Source organism: Lissotriton vulgaris, chromosome 11 (genome assembly GCF_964263255.1).
Source record: "Lissotriton vulgaris chromosome 11, aLisVul1.2, whole genome shotgun sequence".
NCBI lineage: Eukaryota > Metazoa > Chordata > Amphibia > Caudata > Salamandridae > Lissotriton > Lissotriton vulgaris.
Window position 1 is genome coordinate 156,611,008 of NC_141699.1, and position 20,393 is coordinate 156,631,400.

Genomic DNA, 20,393 nt, shown 5'->3' on the forward strand with positions numbered 1-20,393 from the left:
AACTTTTCAGACGCAGTGAAGGGGATGCACCCTGAGTAAGTTAGTGTTGTGGTAGCCCCTGAGGGAATACAGGATGGGTAGTGAGTGTCCAGGTTTCCCCAGGTGGGCTAGTGAGTGACCCTGAGGAGATCTGTGAGGGGGTGGTGGGCTCTCTAGACTCATGGACGGGGTTAGTGGTAGACCCCAGATGTTATGGTAGGGTAGCCAACTGCACGTCAACAGTGAAGGATATATAGGTGGTTGGTCCATAACCTGCGGAGGTGGCTATTGCAATGCCCAGCTCGGTGTCCACTCAGGTAGTGACACTCAAAGGCCAAAAAAAGGTTGTCAAAGGAGAAAAATTCCAAGGGCCTAAATGACCAGCACCCAACGCGCAACAGCAGAAGTGAAAACAAAGCGGGAAACGAATGGACCATATGAAACGGCTGATGAGCAACAATAAGGTACGCGACGGGATGTTAATACGAGAGCGAATATGTTGACGTACTTGACACTCAGAACTTTCCTTTTAAGTCCTGACTAAAACATTAATGGAAAGCGGTTATAGTGAAAAAAACACAAATGTATGTATATTTTAAACGCAATTACAGGCAGTTGTGTTTTGAAGCCAAACCTACAAAAAAGAAGGGCCTTCCCAAAAAAGAATGCATTTTAGTCACAGAGTAAATAAATCACTGTTGCCCTAAAGGGAATGGAACTAAATGAGCAGGGATGTCTCCAAGAGACAAAATTGTAAGAGATAAGCATACCTTCTGCTTAATGCAAATATTATGCAGCAAGTACATCAAGTTCACATTAAATTAATGGATTAGTAGAAAACCCTAATGCAGGCTTGATGTACCCACTTTGTTTTTTAAAGAAGACGAATGTCAAGCTGGTCAGGCAGAAACATTGAATTTGTTTGCAAAATAATTCCGTTTTCAACGCCGTGCAGGCCAACAATTTTGATAATGCTGCCCTCCCCTTTCCAGCAGAGGGTGTGGGTGGAGTTTAAGACAAGTAGGTCCCTTCTGTGGAGCCGGCAGGCCCTACCATGGCTGACATTCTGGCAGAAAGAAGGGTTCGCGGGAGGGCTTGCTTCTTAAAATTGACACAGTGGCTGTAGAGGTCAGTAGATTTAGGGCATGTGGGAGGGTGTGACACCTGACGAGACTTATACCCTAAAGACAGATGTACCACTTTAGGCGATGCCATAGACTCATTTGCTTTAGGGACTGGTCAGTTCTTGAAATTTGCTAAGTTAGCGGAGACGGCTCACGGGATATGGCCTTCCTTCCCTGATGCCTCTCAGGGATCACAGACTCTGGGAACTTTGCTGAATATGGCTAGTGGTGGGAAATTGATCATGCATGTTTATAGAGTTCTGCGGGAGGATTTCCCTCTGAATGCCTTTTCAATACATGACCTGTGGCATGAGATTCTGGGGACCCCTCTTTCTGCTAAAGGATCGTAGGGTGTACATGAGGAAAGCTAAGAATACAAGGTTCAAACTTCTCAAGTACAATGTCGTTCATCAGGTATACCTCACCCTGATTATGCTACTTGCGGTTCATTCAAAGCTTTCCTCCTCCTGTCCTCGATGTGCCAGAGAGGGTGCAGACTTTATTCATATGCACTGGGGATGCCCTGCCTTCGATACCTACTGGTGGGCCATTTTGGAATCCTTGAATACAGTCAAGGGGTGGTCCATTCCCAGAGATGTTGGTCCAATCCTGTTGGGTTACTAGCAGCCAGCAAGAAAAAAAGTTGAACAGGAGTTTTCCCCTCCTTGTTTTGGTACCGGTCAAGAGAAGAGTAGCTATCAGATGACGTCGCCTATAGCCCCGAAAGTGTTTGGCTGGCTTAGCGACATGGCTGAGTGGTCGGTGGCCGAGGAGTCTCAGATGTGGTGATCGCGTAGGAACAATAAGCTGGCAAAGGACCTACAGACACAGGCAGCAAAGCTCGCTGAGCTCCTGGAGCCCCCTGATCAGGGCCGGCTCTAGGGCGGTGCGACCGGTGCCACCGCACCGGGTGCCGACTCTTCGAGGGGGCGCCGTGTTTAGAAGTATTTTATGGTTTTAAAAGTACCTGATGCTGCATTGCTGGCCTCCCACAATTTTCATACAGCAATAAAAATGTCAAGATAACTCCGGTGATTAATGTTCTTCATGGAGAGAGAAGGAGTTGGTCTAGTGAAAGTTTGAACTTATTTTATGGTAGCACAGAGGGTTAATATGCCTGCTGCAAATAATATGTACCATGCAGATCACAAAGTGCACATAGTTTAAATAGGTCAGTGCTTTTGCCAGAGAGATCCTTTTGTTACTAGCAGTGTGGATGTTAAAATCCTAACATGGAACAGTGAGCTAATAACTGTCAAAGAGCTGCATGCAAACTGTAAGGTATAGATTAGAGCGCTAGGATTTTTTCCACCGGCTTTCATTATTCTAATGCTTCAAAAATGGTTCATTTCGTTAAAAAATAACCTTATTATTCAATGTAACCCCCAACCATGGGGTTATGTTTTAAATTCGGAGTCTGTGCTCCTCCAGACTAAGCACTCTTAAACTGTACTGCCTACCAATATGGATGGCGTGTGACTCACCTTGGAGCCTTCTGGCTTATGTAACATTTCCTATACACTGATATACACACACATATGATTGTCTCTGTGTAATGTGTGTGATGTAAAGTGCTCCGACACCCTACACTGGTATAGGTGGCGCTATATAACTAAACACATCTGAGAAAGAGTGGTTATGGAGACTACATGGGGCACTTTTAAAGGGTGGTAGTGAGGGAGTCAGTGGGGAGCGCTAACAAACATTGTCGCACAGGGCGCCACCAGCACTAAAACGGACCCTGCCCGGATGCCCTGCCTCCGTGAAGGGGGGTTGGAAGTTTAGTGGGGCCTGGGCCTATTCCATGTTGACTTTGTTTAAAGTTCTGTGGGTTCATATGCTCGACTCGTCCTGGTGCTGAAATATTCCTTTACGCAATTTGTGTCGTTGCTACTTGTGCAGGTGGAGCAGGCTGGGGTGGGTGGAGGGGTTGTTGTTCTTGTATTTATCTTTAAACTGCATACTGTGATGTGACAACATTTTTATTCTTAAATGCGAATAAAAACGTATAGATACAGCCATTACGTTCCTGAATAGTAGAGCAGGACGCAGGGAGAGGTTTAACGCCTTAGAGGAGGCTACTATGGAACAGTAGGAACTTGAAGTCACACCTGACTTTGCCTTGATTAGGCAGGGCTTTAAGTGGGTCAGGTCCCTCTGCATTCCAGATCCAGCAACAATTAAAAACTGACATTGAAACGATTGCCTATCGGGCCCTATATTTATGCTCATAATTTTCCAGGTAAAACACTGATCGATTTCTGAACAATGACTGTAAAAACCTTAAGGTAATCCATGTCAGCGATGTAGTTCTTGTTTACATTCAACACTTACTTAATCTTGCATCCATTAAGAGTGCTTGCTTTTTCCAGGGGAGTGTTCTTCTGTACTCTTTTTCGTACAGCGTATTACTCTTGTAAGGTGTGTACTGAGTCGCCTCTAAGGGTCTGTGTGTGTTCAAGTTGTGGGAGAGCGTCATTAATGAGCCTCTTTTGGGAGTTCTGGCCAAAGGCAGCACGAGTTTCTCGCAGTTCCTGTCAGTTCCTGTCAGTGGTTCATGAAGGGGTTCAAAATACACCACCATCCAGTCCTTAGCCTGTCTGCAGAAGTGGTCAGGTGTGCTAAATGGGATTCTACACACAGGGGCGGCCTTAGGCATGTGCAAGCCGTGCACCTGCACAGGGCCACCAAACCCCAGGGGCCACCACGCCAATATATATCCTTAATATAATAATCCTCTGAGGATGGATACATATTTACATGGTGGCCCCTGGCAGGGATGTGGCGGCCGGCTCTATTCCACTTCCAAACACCCTGACCCCCCTCTTCACTGGCCTCCCCGCTCCACCCTGCCCAGACCCCCTCTTCCTGGGGCCCCTTACCTACGCTCCCTGCCCAGGGCCACCATGAGCCTAGAGCCGCCCCTGCTACGCATCAGTATGTGATGGAGGGAGGCAGCTGCTGAAATACTGACAGACCCAAAGTAAAACAAAATGCAGGGCTTGCAGGTGAGCGAGTGTGTGTAGGGGGGTGAAGTGAGGGAGAGGCAAGGAAGTACATGCAGATAGAAGGCTACAGTGAAAAGAGTGTGCTGAAACAGGAAAATGATAATATGTGACTTAAGATTTCAGAAAGATGTGGGGGGGGGGGGGAAGGGGCGGAAAGTGCAGTGAATGGAAGAATGGCAGTGTCTGAGACACTCGAAGAAGACGACCCCGTCCACAGACCTTATAATCTTCAATTCACGGGCTCATACATTCAGAATGGAAGCATTTGTAATTCTAATTATTCACAACAAAGTCACTGCACTTACTTATCTGATACTGCCAACATGCATTGGCAAAGTGAACAGGTTTGACTTGTTTTAGGTGCATATTCGTTCATGTCTGATAAGCCTAGATGCAATAGCTAAAAGCGGACAGAGGCACCAAAATTGTAGTAGAGCTGTGGGAAGCATTTTACTTCACGTTTTAAGCCACACCCTTAATTATATACGACACGCCTCTTGTAAATGATTCCTAGTTAGGTTTCTTAAGCCACGCCCTTTTAGAGACCCCCTCCCCTTTTTAGGTTTTGCCTGGCGAAAGCTGCGCTTTCTGCGCAGCTTTTTCGCGCAGGCGAAAACCTGATGAGAACTGTAGTGTGGCTTTGTTCGGCCCTCGTCATTGATTGGCTGGCTCCGTAAACGGAGCCTTGCCATTGGACGAGGGGCCTGTCCGTCAATGCCGGACCAGACACGGGGCGTTCCTGACATTCTTTGGCTTTTGCCGACGTCACGCGACGCCGGGAACGCCCCTGAGTCTGGTCCGGCATTGCCGGCACTTCTGCGTCTCTCCTGCCCCGTGACTGGCCGGCCGGCCAATCCTAGCGCGGCCGGCCGGAAGTGCCCGCCCCCCGCAGCCCGGGGAAGAAGGAGAGGAAGACGGCAAGCACTATGGCGGCGCCCGCGGGGAGACCGGAGAAGTGCCTCTCCAACCTGCCGCTCTGTCTGGGCTGCCCAGCCTGTCGCTGCTCGCCTCCCAGACCGATCGAGAAGTGCCGCCGTCGCAAGGTGCAGGTGAGTCGATTTATTTGTTTTTTTTTTTCCCTCCTCCCCTACCCTCCGAGCCCCTGCCCCAACCTGTCTTCCTCCTCGTGGCCGGGGCTATGTTTAGGGGCGCTAGGCCGCCCGCATGGCCGGGCTTTGTGTGCCGGTTACCGGCCTCACCCCGCTGTGAGGGGCGAGCTTGTCAGAGAAATAGCTGTGTGGATTAGCATCCCCCTATATGGGTTACCCGTATGTTGGTCGGGGAGGTGGCATGGTATAAGGGGCGCACGAGCCAGCAGGGCGCTATCTGAAGAGGACAGCCTCTATCGGAGCACGTGCGCCGTGTCAATGGAGTCGTGAGCTGGGGAGAGCTGCTTCCTCTCAATTGCGGGGAGTGGGTCGGATAGGCTTTCATGTTGCTATCGGCTAATGCTTTGCACGTGACACGGGAAGAGGAGGGTCAGTGAGTGTCAAGCCGGTTTAGTTTCACTATTCGACCCCCATGCGGGTGACCTAAAGCCCAGGTTGACTGCCTTTTCCGGGGTCTAAAACTGAAAGCTGTTTGGTTGACACCACCTTACTTAAGATAGGTGAAGTATGGATTCTTCTGTGTTCTCAGAAAGTTTACAAACTTAGTAATGACAGTGCTTTGCAAGTACAATGACCAGGTTACTCTTTTGTTATATTGTCAGCAGCTCCGCCGCTTCACTTAACTAAGTCAGTGCATCGGGCGAGCCTTCGTTGTAGATCCATTTACCTGGGCTGCACCTCGTGATGCCTGATTCTGTAAAAGGCGAGCCCGAGATGGGAAAAGCGTTTTCCAGTTGACACGGAGAGGAGTTATGTGGTCACTCTAACTGCAAAGCGTGTTCACGGTCTATCGTGCGATTTCTACTAATTTGACTCAACTAGGACATATTAACGGCAGGGTTTACTGTACACATTTGTACTGGGAAGTACTCTTGGAAACTGGAGCAGCCCTTTAATGTCGACTAGAGGCCACTCCCTTTTAGGTGGGATGCTTCAATCTTACATGCATATAGTTAGTCCTCCCGGAAGCACTCGTTTACTCTGCGCCATTTAAAAAGAGCCTTATTATACGCAGTTGTAAATATTAACCCACTACTCTGGTGAACTGATCTTAAATTAGATCACATGCTCTTAAAAACGGAGTTGGCAGTTTTCGGTGAGAGTAGTTCACCCGGTCCTGTTTTTATGTACTTGTAGTTTTTCATTTCCGAATTATTGCAGATACTGAGGACTAGGTGAAGTACTCGCTTACACTGAATATGGGAAACATGAACCCTTATCGTCCATGGTAGGTCACGATCAAAGTGGCCCGTGCCTTTAGTCGTGTGGCGGAGTTTCCAGTTCTTACCCAGTTTTCTTTTGAGACGTTTCAGCGATGCCGGTCTTTGTATTGAATATTGCTATTTATTGCATTTCAACAGCATTCTGGCAACATGGCTTCAGAACATGTCAATGGGAATGGCACTGATGACGCTTTGAATTCTTCGACAGTGATTACCCATTCAGAACATTTCCAGACGTTGCTCGATGCAGGTTTGCCACAGAAAGTAGCTGAAAAGCTAGATGAAATTTACATTGCAGGTAGGCCCTGAAATTTCCAAACCTGCTTGCTTTGAAATCTCTACTTATTTGATTTGGTTACGGGTTTTGAGGCTTTTAAGAACTTGAAGCTGTATACTGTTGTTGTTTATGCTTATTTTCTTCAAGTTTGCCTTCAAGCAGTATCTTTTTGATTTTAGCAAAAATATACGTACAACATTCCTGGCATATGCGCTCATCCAGTGGTCTTTAATGGGTCATTCGCACTTTTCTTCCACCCACTGCAGCATAGAACGCGGGGCATTAGGGAAGCCCTTCCCGTCCATTGGCTAATTTCACTGTCATTGATGCCATTCTGCCGTGTAACAAGAGGACATCCACACAGAGTAACCCTTTGGTGACCAACTGTAACAATGTGATTTTTGCAAAAACAACAGTTGATGGACATAATGTAGAACCATGTTATACATTCACCCCAGTACAGAGATCTAGGACTAAATCCGTCGTTTTTTTGCTCACCATGCCATTCCAGTTTGAACCTAGCCATATGCAAATCAGTCTTGACCCTTTGCCCCATGGGAACAGTCCAGCCCAAACTGCCAAGCCAGATGTGTGATTTTTGAGCTCAAAATATGTTTTCTTTTAGTAATTTTTTACATTGACAAGAGCCCAACAAAATAGATTTGTTTGCAAAAACCATGACACAATCAGCAGTAAATGCTAGACTGGTTGGATTTGCCAATGCATGTTTGTTCTTGATGAATAATACCTCACTCTCGTATACCGGCGATCTTTTATTATAACATCTCTTGAATATAGCAGGACATTGTTTGTTCCCCCTCCTATTTGGGAGAATGTTTTGCATCCCTTGATATGTACTTGTGAATACTTCAATTTGTACTTGCCTTTCAACTTTTGGCAACTGTGCATTAGAATCTTTTCTGAAGTCGTTTTGTCAAGTATATGGTGTTTATAGTATTTTTTAGTTATTCACACTTTTATATTTGCTGATTTGTGTTCATTCATTCACAGAGCGAAGAGTAACACGGATCAAAGGTTCTGACCCTTCAGGTTACGGGGTTTCCCCACGCTGTGGGCCCGCGCTGCTCTCCCTCCCTGTGTCACTATCTCCTCCTGCGCTGCTATTCCTCCCTGTGTCGCAATCTCCTGCTGCACTACTCTCCCTCCCTTTGCCATTATCTCCCCCTGTGCTACTCTCCCTCCTTGTGTCACTATCTCCCCTAATCTGCTCCCCCCTCCCTGTGTCGCTATCTCTCTCTGCAGTACATGGGAGGAAGAAATGTTCAACTCAACACTGGAAAAAGTGTTTGGTTCAGAGACCGTGAGAATGAGGGGCCTGAAATAGCGTATAGCAAGAAGTGGTGGATAGTTCGGGAAAAAAGGGGAGAGTTGGTTTGTTATAAGTGATCCGCCTGTTGCCTGCTTGTGACCCTGTTTTCGTGCCTCTGTTGCCTGCTTGTGGCCCTCTTTACGTGCCTCTGTTGCCTGCTTGTGACCCTGTTTTCGTGCCTGTTGCCTGCTTGTGACCCTGTTTTCGTGCCTCTGTTGCCTGCTTGTGCCTCTGTTGCCTGCTTGGGACCCTGTTTTCGTGCCTCTGTTGCCTGCTTGTGACCCTGTGTTCGTGCCTCTGTTGCCTGCTTGTGCCTCTGTTGCCTGCTTGGGACCCTGTTTTCGTGCCACAGTTGCCTGCTTGGGACCCTGTTTTCGTGCCTTTGTTGCCTGCTTGTGGCCCTCTTTACGTACCTCTGTTGCCTGCTTGTGACCCTGTTGCTTGCTTGTGACCCTGTTGCTTGCTTGTGACCCTGTTGCTTGCTTGTGACCCTGTTGCTTGCTTGTGACCCTGTTTTCGTGCCTCTGTTGCCTGCTTGTGACCCTGTTTTTGTGCCTCTGTTGCCTGCTTGTGACCCTGTTTTCGTGCCTCTGTTGCCTGCTTGTGACCCTGTTTACGTGCCTCTGTTGCCTGCTTGTGGCCCTCTTTACGTGCCTCTGTTGCCTGCTTGTGGCCCTCTTTACGTGCCTCTGTTGCCTGCTTGGGACCCTGTTTTCGTGCCTCTGTTGCCTGCTTGGGACCCTGTTTTCGTGCCGCTGTTGCCTGCTTGGGACCCTGTTTTTGTGCCGCTGTTGCCTGCTTGGGACCCTGTTTTCGTGCCTCTGTTGCCTGCTTGTGGCCCTCTTTACGTGCCCCTGTTGCTTGCTTGGGACCCTGTTGCTTGCTTGTGACCCTGTTGCTTGCTTGTGACCCTGTTTTCGTGCCTCTGTTGCCTGCTTGGGACCCTCTTTTCGTGCCACTGTTGCCTGCTTGGGACCCTGTTTTCGTGCCTCTGTTGCCTGCTTGGGACCCTGTTTTCGTGCCTCTGTTGCCTGCTTGTGACCCTGTTGCTTGCTTGGGACCCTGTTGCTTGCTTGTGACCCTGTTGCTTGCTTGTGACCCTGTTTTCGTGCCTCTGTTGCCTGCGGGGGGGCTCGCAGCGAGCCCACAGTGTGTGGGGTGGGGCTCGCAGTGTGTGGGGGGCTCTGTGTGGGTGTGTGTGTGGGGGGGCTCTGTGTGGGTGTGTGTGGGGGGCTTTGTGTGGCTGTGTGTGGGGGGGCTCTGTATGGGTGTGTGTGTGGGGGGGGGTTTGTGTGTGTTGGGGGGCTCTCTGTGGGTGTTGGTGTGTGTCATTTGCAAGAGATAAAGCTAGTGGCATTGTAAATGACAATGCCATTTATTTATGTTAAAAAAAAAACATAAATAAAAATAATGTCAAGAGCAATGCCAATCGCTCTAACTTTAACAAAGGCAAAACCATTGCATTGTAAATGCTTGTTTTCATCTGACATAAAGCCCTGTTATTAGCAACGTGTGGACATGGTGTGGAAGGTTAAAATGGTTGTTGGGTTGTACAGACTTAAAATAAACAAAGAAGGGGCGGTTTCCATATTACTGTACACACCACAGGCACAGAGAATGTCTTTGGCACCAAATAATGGATAGTATTTATTGTCGTGCAAGAGGTGAGCTAGGTGGAATATGGCGGAAAACACTGGACCACCGGTCTAGGGTGGACTGATGGAGCACGCAGTTCCTTTGTGTGGACACTTGGTCCAACAGAATGCTGCATACAATGTAAAAGAAAAGGACAGTAAAAGCAAGGACATAGTGAGTGTGATAAAGAGAAGGGCTTGAGGTATGTACACTGCAATGCCAGAACGCCCTCATAATTTACAGGTTCAAGAGAGTCCTGGGGGCGCTTGGCATTCTGGCGGGGGCACATCGACATCCATTTCAAATGTAGGTGATCAGTACCATCTGCCAGGTGTGCTGCCTGGTTCCCTCAACATCTGTGCCAGCCCATACATTTATTTACTTTTATTTTTAAACTTCTAGTTTTTGTAGTGTGCTACTTGCCATCACGTGCGAACACATAAAAGGGAAATAGCAAGTAATATTTGCCAACATCTGAAGCAGTTTATCTTCTGACAGTGGTAGAGGAGTCTTGAGATAGCTGCCACCTGATATGGCCCCAACATGATGATTTGTAGTTACTTATACTAAACTGAGCCTACAATATATACTGAATAATCTGTAACACTGGATAGGTGTTGCTTACTACCCACCAAAGTTTATCTGCCTCAGAAGAATGAAGGTTTTCAGTTAGACTTGCAAAGTTTCACACTTAAGCTTTGCTGATTAAAATGCATATATTTGCAGCAAGCATATAACTAACCGTACTATTTACTGGAAAAGGAACGTGTGACCTGCAATGTAGATCATTGCAACAAAACTCAAACACACTGTGCTACTTTATTAAGGCACTAACCAATGAAGGGACCAAAAAGCATTCGAGATTTAATCAAATTTCCAAATGTTGAAAATAGCTGTTGTAGCATATTTTTGAATGAATTGCCTGGAGCTCAAGCTGGAAGCCCCTGAATAGCGTGCATTAGCATAATCAAGTGTGAATTGATTGCAGAATTAGCCAGCAATGCTCTCAAATCATTTGGGATAAAAGGAAACACGTCTGCTCAATTTTAGGATTCAGAAAACATGAAGAAACTATTGCTTTGATCTGTGGCATCAGACTCCGAACTTGGTCCAGTACAACGTTTAAACCTTTAACTTTCTCACCAGCACTAGAGAGGGACCAAGAGATTACGGTCACAAGGGTGGAAAAAAGGATTGTTTCTACTCTGGATCACCACATTTGTCTTTGTAGGATTACATTTTAATGAGTTGTAGTTCATCGAATGGAGAAAAGCACCTAAGAAGTTAAAGGCATCTTTCTTAATCTCATGAACTGGTTGGTCTAAATATAGAATCATCTGTGTGTCATTCACATAAGAGATTATCCTGAATCCATATATTTTAAAATACTCGCCAATGACTTCAAATAGATGTTAAACCGAATTGGTGAAAGTTCAGACCTTTGCAGCACACCACACCCAGCCAGAATGTTTTTAGAATAATGAGATAGAAGCAGAACGGCAAATGTCCTACTATCAAGAAAAGCTTTAACGTACGGAAATTCTACAGGCGGAGTTTGCACCCCAGTCCTGTGCAACTCGTAATCAGTGCCCAAGTGTAGTATTGTGAGGTATCTGGAGTAAGGTTCCTTAAAGTCATAAATAATGCATCCCAATTTTTTCTTACTAGGTGAAACCGTTGACAGCATTTTGACACATTCCTTATTTACAGGTCTTCATCAGGATGGTGCGAGTCAAGTCCGAGCACAACGTTCTACAAAGCATAAGCGGTCACAAGTAATTAATACTGCGGACCAAAAGGTTTTAGGAGGTTACATGATGGGGATGACTTTCTTACAAGGAACTTTGAAAGAATTAAAGCTCAGAGTAACCTTGGTAAATTGATCCCAGAGATCTAGAGGGCATCAAATTAAAAAATGTTATGAATAGGATATAGGAGGCCAATGAATGATGCAAAAAACCTGCGGGCGGAGACACAATTGTCAAAATTCTTACAATGACTGCCAAATTTAAAAAACGTATGTCCGAAGTTAAGGGAAAAGTGGATCAGTGGATCCTGGAGCCCTGGAACACAAAAATAGACCAACAGCCAAATCAAAGAATTATGATGTGCTAATTATGCACATCATCACAGTTTTCTGATCTGCACTCATCAGTCACCACTGCCATAGGTTTTTTGCACCATCAATTGGACTTTTTCCTGGTTTTGATTTAAAATTGGCCTTTCACTCAGGGATGCATTTACCTATTGTGCCAACAGTTGGAGAAGATGTTAGCAGGATCTAAAATAACCTGCAAGTTTTGGTCCATAGATGCTCGTCAGCCTACCTGGCAGCCAGGACATGGAACTCCCTCCCGAATCACCTTCGGTTGACCCAGGACCATCTCTCCTTCAGGAAACAACTCAAGACCTGTCTGTTAGAGCAGTAGCGACCCCCCTCCCCTCAGCGCCTTGAGACCCTTACGGGTGAGTAGCGCGCTATACAAATTTTTTTAATGATTGATTGATTGATTGATTGATTGAGCGTACTAGGTCTTGCGAAGGGTGCAAGATTGCCAGTAGTTTAGGATGACGTAGTGCCTTGGAGCTCAAGGATGATATAAGTCTGTAGGGGATTTGGATAGTTCAATAATACTCTTCATAGATATGCTATAGGTGTGTTAGGTTCTTTACAGAGGCCAGCCAAAGGCCCCCTTTCTTCAAGAAGCTGCAGTATGCACCTTTGTTACAGGAGTGAAGCATGTGATGCTATGGGCCCGGAGTGGGGCGAGGGTTGGATGGGTGGGTGGCAGTAGTTTGAAAAGGACCAGTGTGGTAGGAGAGCCCCTGTGGCTGCTGTGCTTCATACATTTGTCCTGTACACCGTCCTATGGGGTGCATCGAGATTCACACTCGACAATTTAGCCACTGTGGCAGAAGTGCACAAGATTATGTGGCATAGAGAACTAAATTATGCTGCAAGAAAAAACGAATTATGCAGTGAATATTGTGATGGTATTATGTTGTCATTGTTACACATGGTGACACTGAATGGACAAAGGTTTCTCTCCATTAGTACCGATTTAACGCACAAAAACAGTAATAAGCGACAGATCGCAGACCAGTCAACCTTTGCAAAGGGCCTTCCACTGCTTGGCAACACGTCACTGTGTATTTAGTAACTTTTGGTCTTTTTCAGCAAATAAGTACGTTTTTTGTTCAAATTTGCAGATTAATAATGTGGCATATGCTAAAAATCTATGATCATGCAAAAAAGTCACAGCTGCAAAAATCACACCATTTAAGTAGCCCTGGCTGCCACCAAAATATTGCTGTCTTTTTGAATTCTTTACCAGGGCTTTAAGTGGGCAGGATCCCTCCAGGTCTCAGACGTGGTAGTAATACCTGAAATTAAAAAGGGGTCCCTATTGGGCCCACCGTTCATTTCCTTAACCTTACTAGCAAAAAAAATCCAAAATTTCTCAACAAAAAATGTAAAATAACGTTAAGGTAATCCATGTGAGCAATTTATCTTCTGTTTATATTTCATGTTTTAGTTCATTTTGAATAGCCTAAAAGTGTTCGCTACTTCAAAAGATGTTGTGTTCCTGCATTTTAATCGTGTTGCATTTTACTCTTGTATTATGCTAAACGGAGTCACGTCCAGGTGCTTATAACTGGCTAGGATTGAGAGCTCTGGAGTTCCGGCTGAAGGCAGTGCACTTTTCTCACAGGCCCCGTCGGTGAGGCAAAAAAGTGGTAAAGACTACACGGTCATCCAATCTTTGGCCTCTCTGCAGAGCACAGAGCAGTGGTCACGGCTTCCAATGCAAATGTGATTCTGTTTATATCTATCTGATGGTGGCATAGAGTTGTCAAGATATTAACAAGATGAAAGAAATAGAAATTGTGGTGCCAACAGGTGAGTGGGTGAGTTGTGTGTTTGCAGATAGTGAAGTAAAGGAGGAGGTGAAGAGGTGCATTCAGTAGAGAGAAAAGAGTGTGATGAAGAGAAAAGAGATGAGGTCAGGGCTTTAAGTGGGCCGGGTTTCACCCGGTCCGAGCACTGGCAGTTTTTTTAAACCGGGCTTCGAAACGGGTCTCTATCGGGCTCTGTTTTGTGCCCCGGCACAGGCGGTCCGTTTTTTTCAGGAACTGCAGCGACAGTAGGCACATCGATGTGCGCATGCTCCCACTGCTCACTTCTCACTAGTGGAGAAGTTATGGCATGACGTCATGCCAGGTGAGTATTGTAGGGGAAGGGAAATCCTTTAAAGAGTCATTTTCTCTCTGGATTTCCCTTATTTTGAAATTCAGGAGCAGCAAAATTGTCGTGGTGTCACCAGGGCTTTAAGGGGGGGGGGGGTTCAATATCATATACAAGCCGTAGTTGCTGCTTATTTATCTAATGCAACTAACAACCATTGGCAAAGCCAATAGTCCTGACTTATTGCAGGTATGATGTTACATGGTGTATCATATTTAGATGCAATTACAGAAACTGCGAACTACAAGAAGGCGGCACACTATGCTCAGCGCAGATTTTTAGATAAAGTGTTTTTAAGCCACACCCTTAATTACATTGTCCACGTCCCTTTGAGAGGCCACCCAGTTTTTTCATCCCACTTAAAGCCCTGGATGAGGTGTATGATACGTAGGTGGAGGGAAAGTGGAGAGGAAAAAAAGACATACATGGCTAACAGAGTGAACATGATAGGAGTGATTGAGACCCTCTGTAGACCACTACCTCCTCCACAAGCCTCAGGAATGTTTAATTCACAGTCTCACAATTTCAGAATTGAAACATTTTCAGTATTATTTTCAACAACATAATTGCTGCTTCTCTTTGAAATGTAACAGTTAATAATTAACAAAGACAATAATCCTGGCTCATTTTAGGTGTATGTCAGTTGTTGTGTTTCTGATATGGATACAATAACAGAAAGCTCAGATAGGAACCACAATACGGGTTAAGCGGCACATTATGGAAATCACAGAAATGTAGTTTGTGTATTCAAGCTACGCCTCTAATTACTTAGGCCACACCCCTTTTACAACCTCCCCCACCTGTATTTTCAATCACACTTATCCTAAGGTGATAGCCTGCAAAGAGAAAAGGGTTGTGCTAGTCCTGACAAATGGATTCTTGTGGACACTACATTACAAGTGACATTCCTTCTCTCGTTATCAGGGCCTCTCTGCTGAGACAAGAGAAGTTTACACAAAGACAGCTAGCAGCAGCAGTAATATCCATGTCCAAATGACCTTTTCGTGCCTTTGCCCCTAAAACTCCACCCAGGTCCGTTCAGAAGGCAACCGGCTCTTGTCCCCAGATTGCAACATCCACCGTCATGGATGGAACGCGAGTCTTCCAGTACCTTGCATTGCATTCTGGTACTTGCAGTCCTGGGTTTGTAACAGGGCGAACAGATCAAGAAGAAATACTGACAGAGCACTCGCATTTGCTAGGTCCAGGTGTGAGTAGCCCATCCAGGCCAGGTTTGTTTCTTTGCATTGTGGGATTTACAGTCCCAGTTTTAAAACAGGGTGAAGAGCAGGCGCGCAATACCCATTGGGCTCACCGGGCTTCAGCCCCCCCCCCACCTCTTCTTCAGCCCGGGCTAATTTGACACGCACTGAAATGACTGCGCATCGGACTGAGAATGTCATTTTTATGATACTTTCTGAGAGGCCCAGCAGCCCCAGCCAGCCAGCCTCTGAACAGTTTCAGTGCACCCCCTGCCCCCACTTCTTGTTTTCCTTTACTGGCACCGAGGTGATATCCTTGCCTGAAGGCAGGGATTTCACCTAAGCACTTGATGTGTTCAGCATGGGGTGGGAGTGGGAAGATGCACACAGCAGGGGGAAAGGGACGGCCAGTGCAGGTGACGCATTTCCTTTGTAAAGGAATTTCTGCTGGTGTCATAGCCCAGGGTGAGCTTTCTGTGCACTTGTATGGATGTGTATTGCATACAAGTGCACAGACAGCAAACCCTGGGCTATGACGCCAGCAGGAATTAATTTACAAAGGAAAAGCTTCACCTGCACTGGACATCCCTTTCCCCCTGCTGTCTGTGCACTGTAAGGGAATTCACATCCAGGGCGCTGCTCACCAGATAAATGGTGAACAGGGCCATTTCTCTTTTTGCATCCAAGGGCATCAACGACGCAGAAGCAGAGGAGGCCCCGGCAAGGAGAAACCAGGAAACATTTGACCCACACCTGTCCACACTGTGAGATTTTCGGGAGGGGCTAGATGCCAGGACGCAGTGCTGCTGATCAGCCCAACTCAACTGAATAGTATCAGAAGAGCAGGCAGCTGTTTTTTATGTAAGTTTCAGTAACTTTAATGCATTCTTCAGCGCAGCATTAACTACTGCCTGCATATCTAGGTTACTCTAAGTGAATGTTGTTTTTGACTTACATGGAAACGTCAAAGAGGAGAGTTCCCTCCGAATATTCAAATGTAGTGTAAGTTTGTAGTGTTCATTTTTTGGGGTGCTAGTGGGTAACTTTAGGGTTCAGGGTGGGTGTGGGTTTTAGGGTGCCAGGGAGTAATTTTAGGGTTCAGGGTGGGTTACAGATTGGGGTGCCAGGGGGTAATTTTAGGGTCCTGAGTGGGTATGGGTTTTAGGGTGCCAGGGGTAATTTTAGGGTTCAGGGTAGTAATGGGTTTTGGTGTGCCAGGGGGTAATTTTAGGGTTCAGGACGGGTATGGGTTTTGGGGGCCAGGAGGGTAATTTTAGGGTTCAAACGGGTATGGGTTTTGGGGGCCAGGAGGGTAATTTAGGGGTTCAGGGTGGGTGTGGGTTTTGGGGTGCCAGGGGAAATTTTATGTTTCAGGGTGGGTATGGGTTTTGGGGAACCAGGGGTAATTTTAGGGTTCAGGGTGGGTAATGGTTTGGGGGGGTAAGGGTGTAATTTTAGGGATCAGCGCAGGTATGGGGTTTGGAGTTCTAGGGGGATGATTTCAGGGTTCAGGGTGGTAATGGGTTTTGGGGTGCGAGGGGGTAATTTGAGGTTGCATGTTTTCTCCGCTTGACCTGAGCATTAATCGATCCTGATTTTCTGCAATTTTAGCCCCGCCCCATTGATTAACATTAGCCACGCCCCTTCATTTGCCATGTTAGCCCCCCCTGAAATTAAGACCTTGTTGTGCCCCTGGTGAAGAGCACTACAAATACAGAATATAAAACCCCAAACTCTTGGAACTGGGAACCTCGAGAGCTCTGCGACGCAAACATACTAAACGAAACTGTTTAAATCACTTTGAACCGCCTGCAGCTCAAATTCATAATATCTACATGGGTCTAGCTAGCGTTAGTATGTGAGTCAACAGGAGTGTACGCTCAGTAAATAAACACAGGTGCCTCTGCTAGATGCCGCAAGGCTTACCACAATCTGTGCATTTCAATGCATCTGCAATTACCGGAGGTGATTTCACCGCCAGCTCATCCGCCTCGTTCAGCTCTGCACAAACACAGCGTCGTTATTAGCAGGCATGTGACTGCTGCGTTGGCATTCACAGCAATTCTGCACTAAATTAGCGACTTTTGAGTAGAGGTTTTAAAGACACGCAGCCGTAATCCAGCTTTACTGCAAGGAAGGAAGTGATCATTTGTCCGGCTGCCGGCCACCCAGTAGATGATCACTGCTCTTTTCGCGGCCGGCTAAATAGCGAAAAAAATCAGTCATTATCTGTCCCTATATTTATATTATACAGTATTGCATTTACATGGCGCGGACATTCTGAGAGCTCAGCTAACTTCAGAAGCTAGCAACTTGCCTTTGTGCGAGATACCTTCAACCTGTCCTAGCTCTTTTTTTTTTTAACAAACTCGTTGCATTCTGGTACTTGTAGTTTCGTATTTAACATCGTAAGTACCGGCCGAAAAATCACAGGAAGCAAAGTGCTGTTGGCTTCCAAGCCAGGATCCTGCAGCGGCGTCACCCACGCACTGAAGCCATACGGCAGCTAAGTGTGCGCGGTGCAGCCCGCCCTCGCCTCTCTGAGGGGATGCGCTGAGGTCAGGCATCCACCCATGCACAGCGCAGCCCGCCCTCGCCACCCGGAGGTCAGAGGGCACATCTCCGGACCCACTCACCCGACATACAGCAGCACGGCCAGGTGGATGGCCCACTTCAGGGTGCCGTACTTGACGCTCCGGATGCGGACAACTTTATCCGTCTCATACTCGCACATGTCGCTCAAGCTGCAGCACCCGGGAGCCATTCTTGCAGCCGCTGCCGCCTCCTCACACTGTGCCAGCTCCAGAAGCCGTGCTTCTCCCCACCCGCCCTCGCAGAAAACGAAAGCCACACCACTTAAAGATACAGCGGCGGAGGCAAACTGCTGTACACAAACCGACCGGGCACACCCATCCCTTCACGCCGCGGTGGTAAATTGTGAAACTACGTCACACAAGGCTCTGTGTTCTGAGCACCCGGGACGCATGGGTGGCACACGTGACACGAGGCTATGATGTCATACTTACACTGAGAGTAAACCCTGGCAGGTGCATCCATTACTGTTTTTGGGTATAGGATATATATATATATATATATATATATATATATATATATATATATATATATATATATATATATATTCACTAAAAAAACAAATGGGGACATTATAGTTAGGTTGACGTTTCACGCACACAAAACAATAGCAATTCAGCAGCTATAGTTATACTCAGCGGGACATAGGAAAACGGTCCCAGTAAACAAAATACGAATGCATAAATTATAACAATCAAAACAATTATTCAAGCACACATTGTTATGGTTGGTTTACACACAGTGTTATTTAATCACACTGGGCGTATGCGTTATTTATAGTATTTATACAATTCTTTTTCAAATAGTGCCCCTGAAATAGGGAGGGGAAGGGGGGGGGGGGGGGGGTGCTGTGTTTTAGGTGAGGATAAAGGATAGGTAAGGAGTGCAAATCACACATACATATATTATTAGTACAAAAAGGGCTTATGTTTAAAACCCAACACATTGTTGTTGGACACAGGTATTTAGTTAGCCATGATAATATACATTGTCACAGTGAAAAATCGCTGTTGACCAGTCTGGCTATACACAAAGAAGTCGGCGTTTCGACCGCTGGTTTGTAGGTTATTGATTCCCTTACAGCGGGGTCTTCATCAGGACAGGGTCAGGGGAGGGGCATGTCCCAACCAAAAACCTCCACGTGTAGTTGGAGGAATGTATTGGCAAGTAGGCTCCAAGCGAGAGCGGGAACGGGAGCACCTAATTGGAAGGTGTGCCGCGCGGCGTTGTGCTGTCGCATCCACGGTGCCTGGTTAAGGGACAAATCCTTTTTAAACGTTTGTAGACACTGGGTAAATAGCTGAGTAGACCGTATTCAATACGTCGTAGTCCATGTATGTGATAGAGCGTAGAGACTTCTCCTTACGCGTATTAAGAGTTATCCGCACTTCAAACACAGCACCCCCCCCCCCTCCCCTCCCTACTTCAGGGGCACTATTTGAAAAAGAATTGTATAAATACTATAAATAACGCATACGCCCAGTGTGATTATATAACACTGTGTGTAAACCATAACAATGTGTGCTCGAATAATTGTTTTGATTGTTATAATTTATGCATTCGTATTTTGTTTACTGGGACCGTTTTCCTATGTACTGCTATATACCCAGGTCCCAGTGACGCAATCTTGGTTTACCCTTTAAGGTAAATAGTTATACTCGGGGCACAAGTCGGGGGTACAAGCGGGTGGACGGCGTCCACCCACTTTTTTAGGTTTCGCTGGGGAACGGAGCCGTTAGGCTCCGCCTCCAGAGAAATCTATTGATTACAGTAAGCACTCTGGAACACGCCCCCCTGTCCCATTGGCTAGCTCCATAAATGGAGGCTAGCCATTGGAACAGAGAGGCGTCCGTCATGGCCGGAGGAGACTCGGGGGCGTTCCCTACGTCATGATACGTCAGCCAAAAGCCGGGAACGCCCCCGAGTCTCCTCCGGCCGGGCCGTGCTTGCTGCTGTCCTGGGCATCGTGAGTGTTTTTCCCCGGCACGTTCTCCCGCTGTTCGTGTTCTCTCCCGCCCCCCTCACGCCCCCTGTGTCCTCTCCCGCCCCCTCCCGCCGTCCGCCACTGCTTTAATGTTATTTTGTCATCATGGCGCCAGCTTCGGTGCCCACCCGGCATTTGCCCGATAAAATCAGTCCCCGCCTGCCTGCCTAAGGAGAAGGGCCGCTGCACTGCCCGCAGCGACCCGGAAGTGGTTGGCCGGAAGTGCCCGCCCCCGCAGCCCGGGGGGAAGAACCGCCGTCCGCCACTGCTTTAATGTTATTTTGTCATCATGGCGCCAGCTTCGGTGCCCACCCGGCATTTGCCCGATAAAATCAGCCCCCGCCTGCCTGCCTAAGGAGAAGGGCCGCTGCGCTGCCCGCAGCGACCCGGAAGTGGTTGGCCGGAAGTGCCCGCCCCCGCAGCCCGGGGGGAAGAAAGAAGAAGCCTGGCGGCCGGTTTGCAGGGCTCCCGTGATGCGAGGGAGCCCTGCTGCATCTAGGAGAGCCCAGGAGGAGAGGAACCCCGCCCGCGGCCCCAAAACGACCGCCGGAGGAGTGCTGCAGGGAGCAAGGCTCCCGTGTGAGGAGGTTAGCCCCGCCCGCCAGAAGACAGCCGGTGAGTGCGGGTGCTTTCAAAGAGGGGGGGGGGGCTGTACTTGTAAATGCTTGTTTATTCCTGCCCCTA

General features: G+C 47.3%; 1 protein-coding gene across 1 annotated transcript in view; it reads right to left on the bottom strand.

The window, feature by feature from the left end:
- The window catches only part of LOC147679441 (P2X purinoceptor 7-like), a 317,897-nt gene extending 299,866 nt beyond the window's left edge, over positions 1-18,031 (bottom strand). Inside the window, exon 1 of the mRNA XM_086943009.1 lies at positions 17,770-18,031. Within this exon, the coding sequence (XP_086799135.1) occupies positions 17,770-17,897 (128 nt within the window). The 5' untranslated portion in view covers positions 17,898-18,031. The remainder of the gene's footprint in view (positions 1-17,769) is intronic.
- Between the last annotated feature and the right edge of the window lie 2,362 nt (positions 18,032-20,393).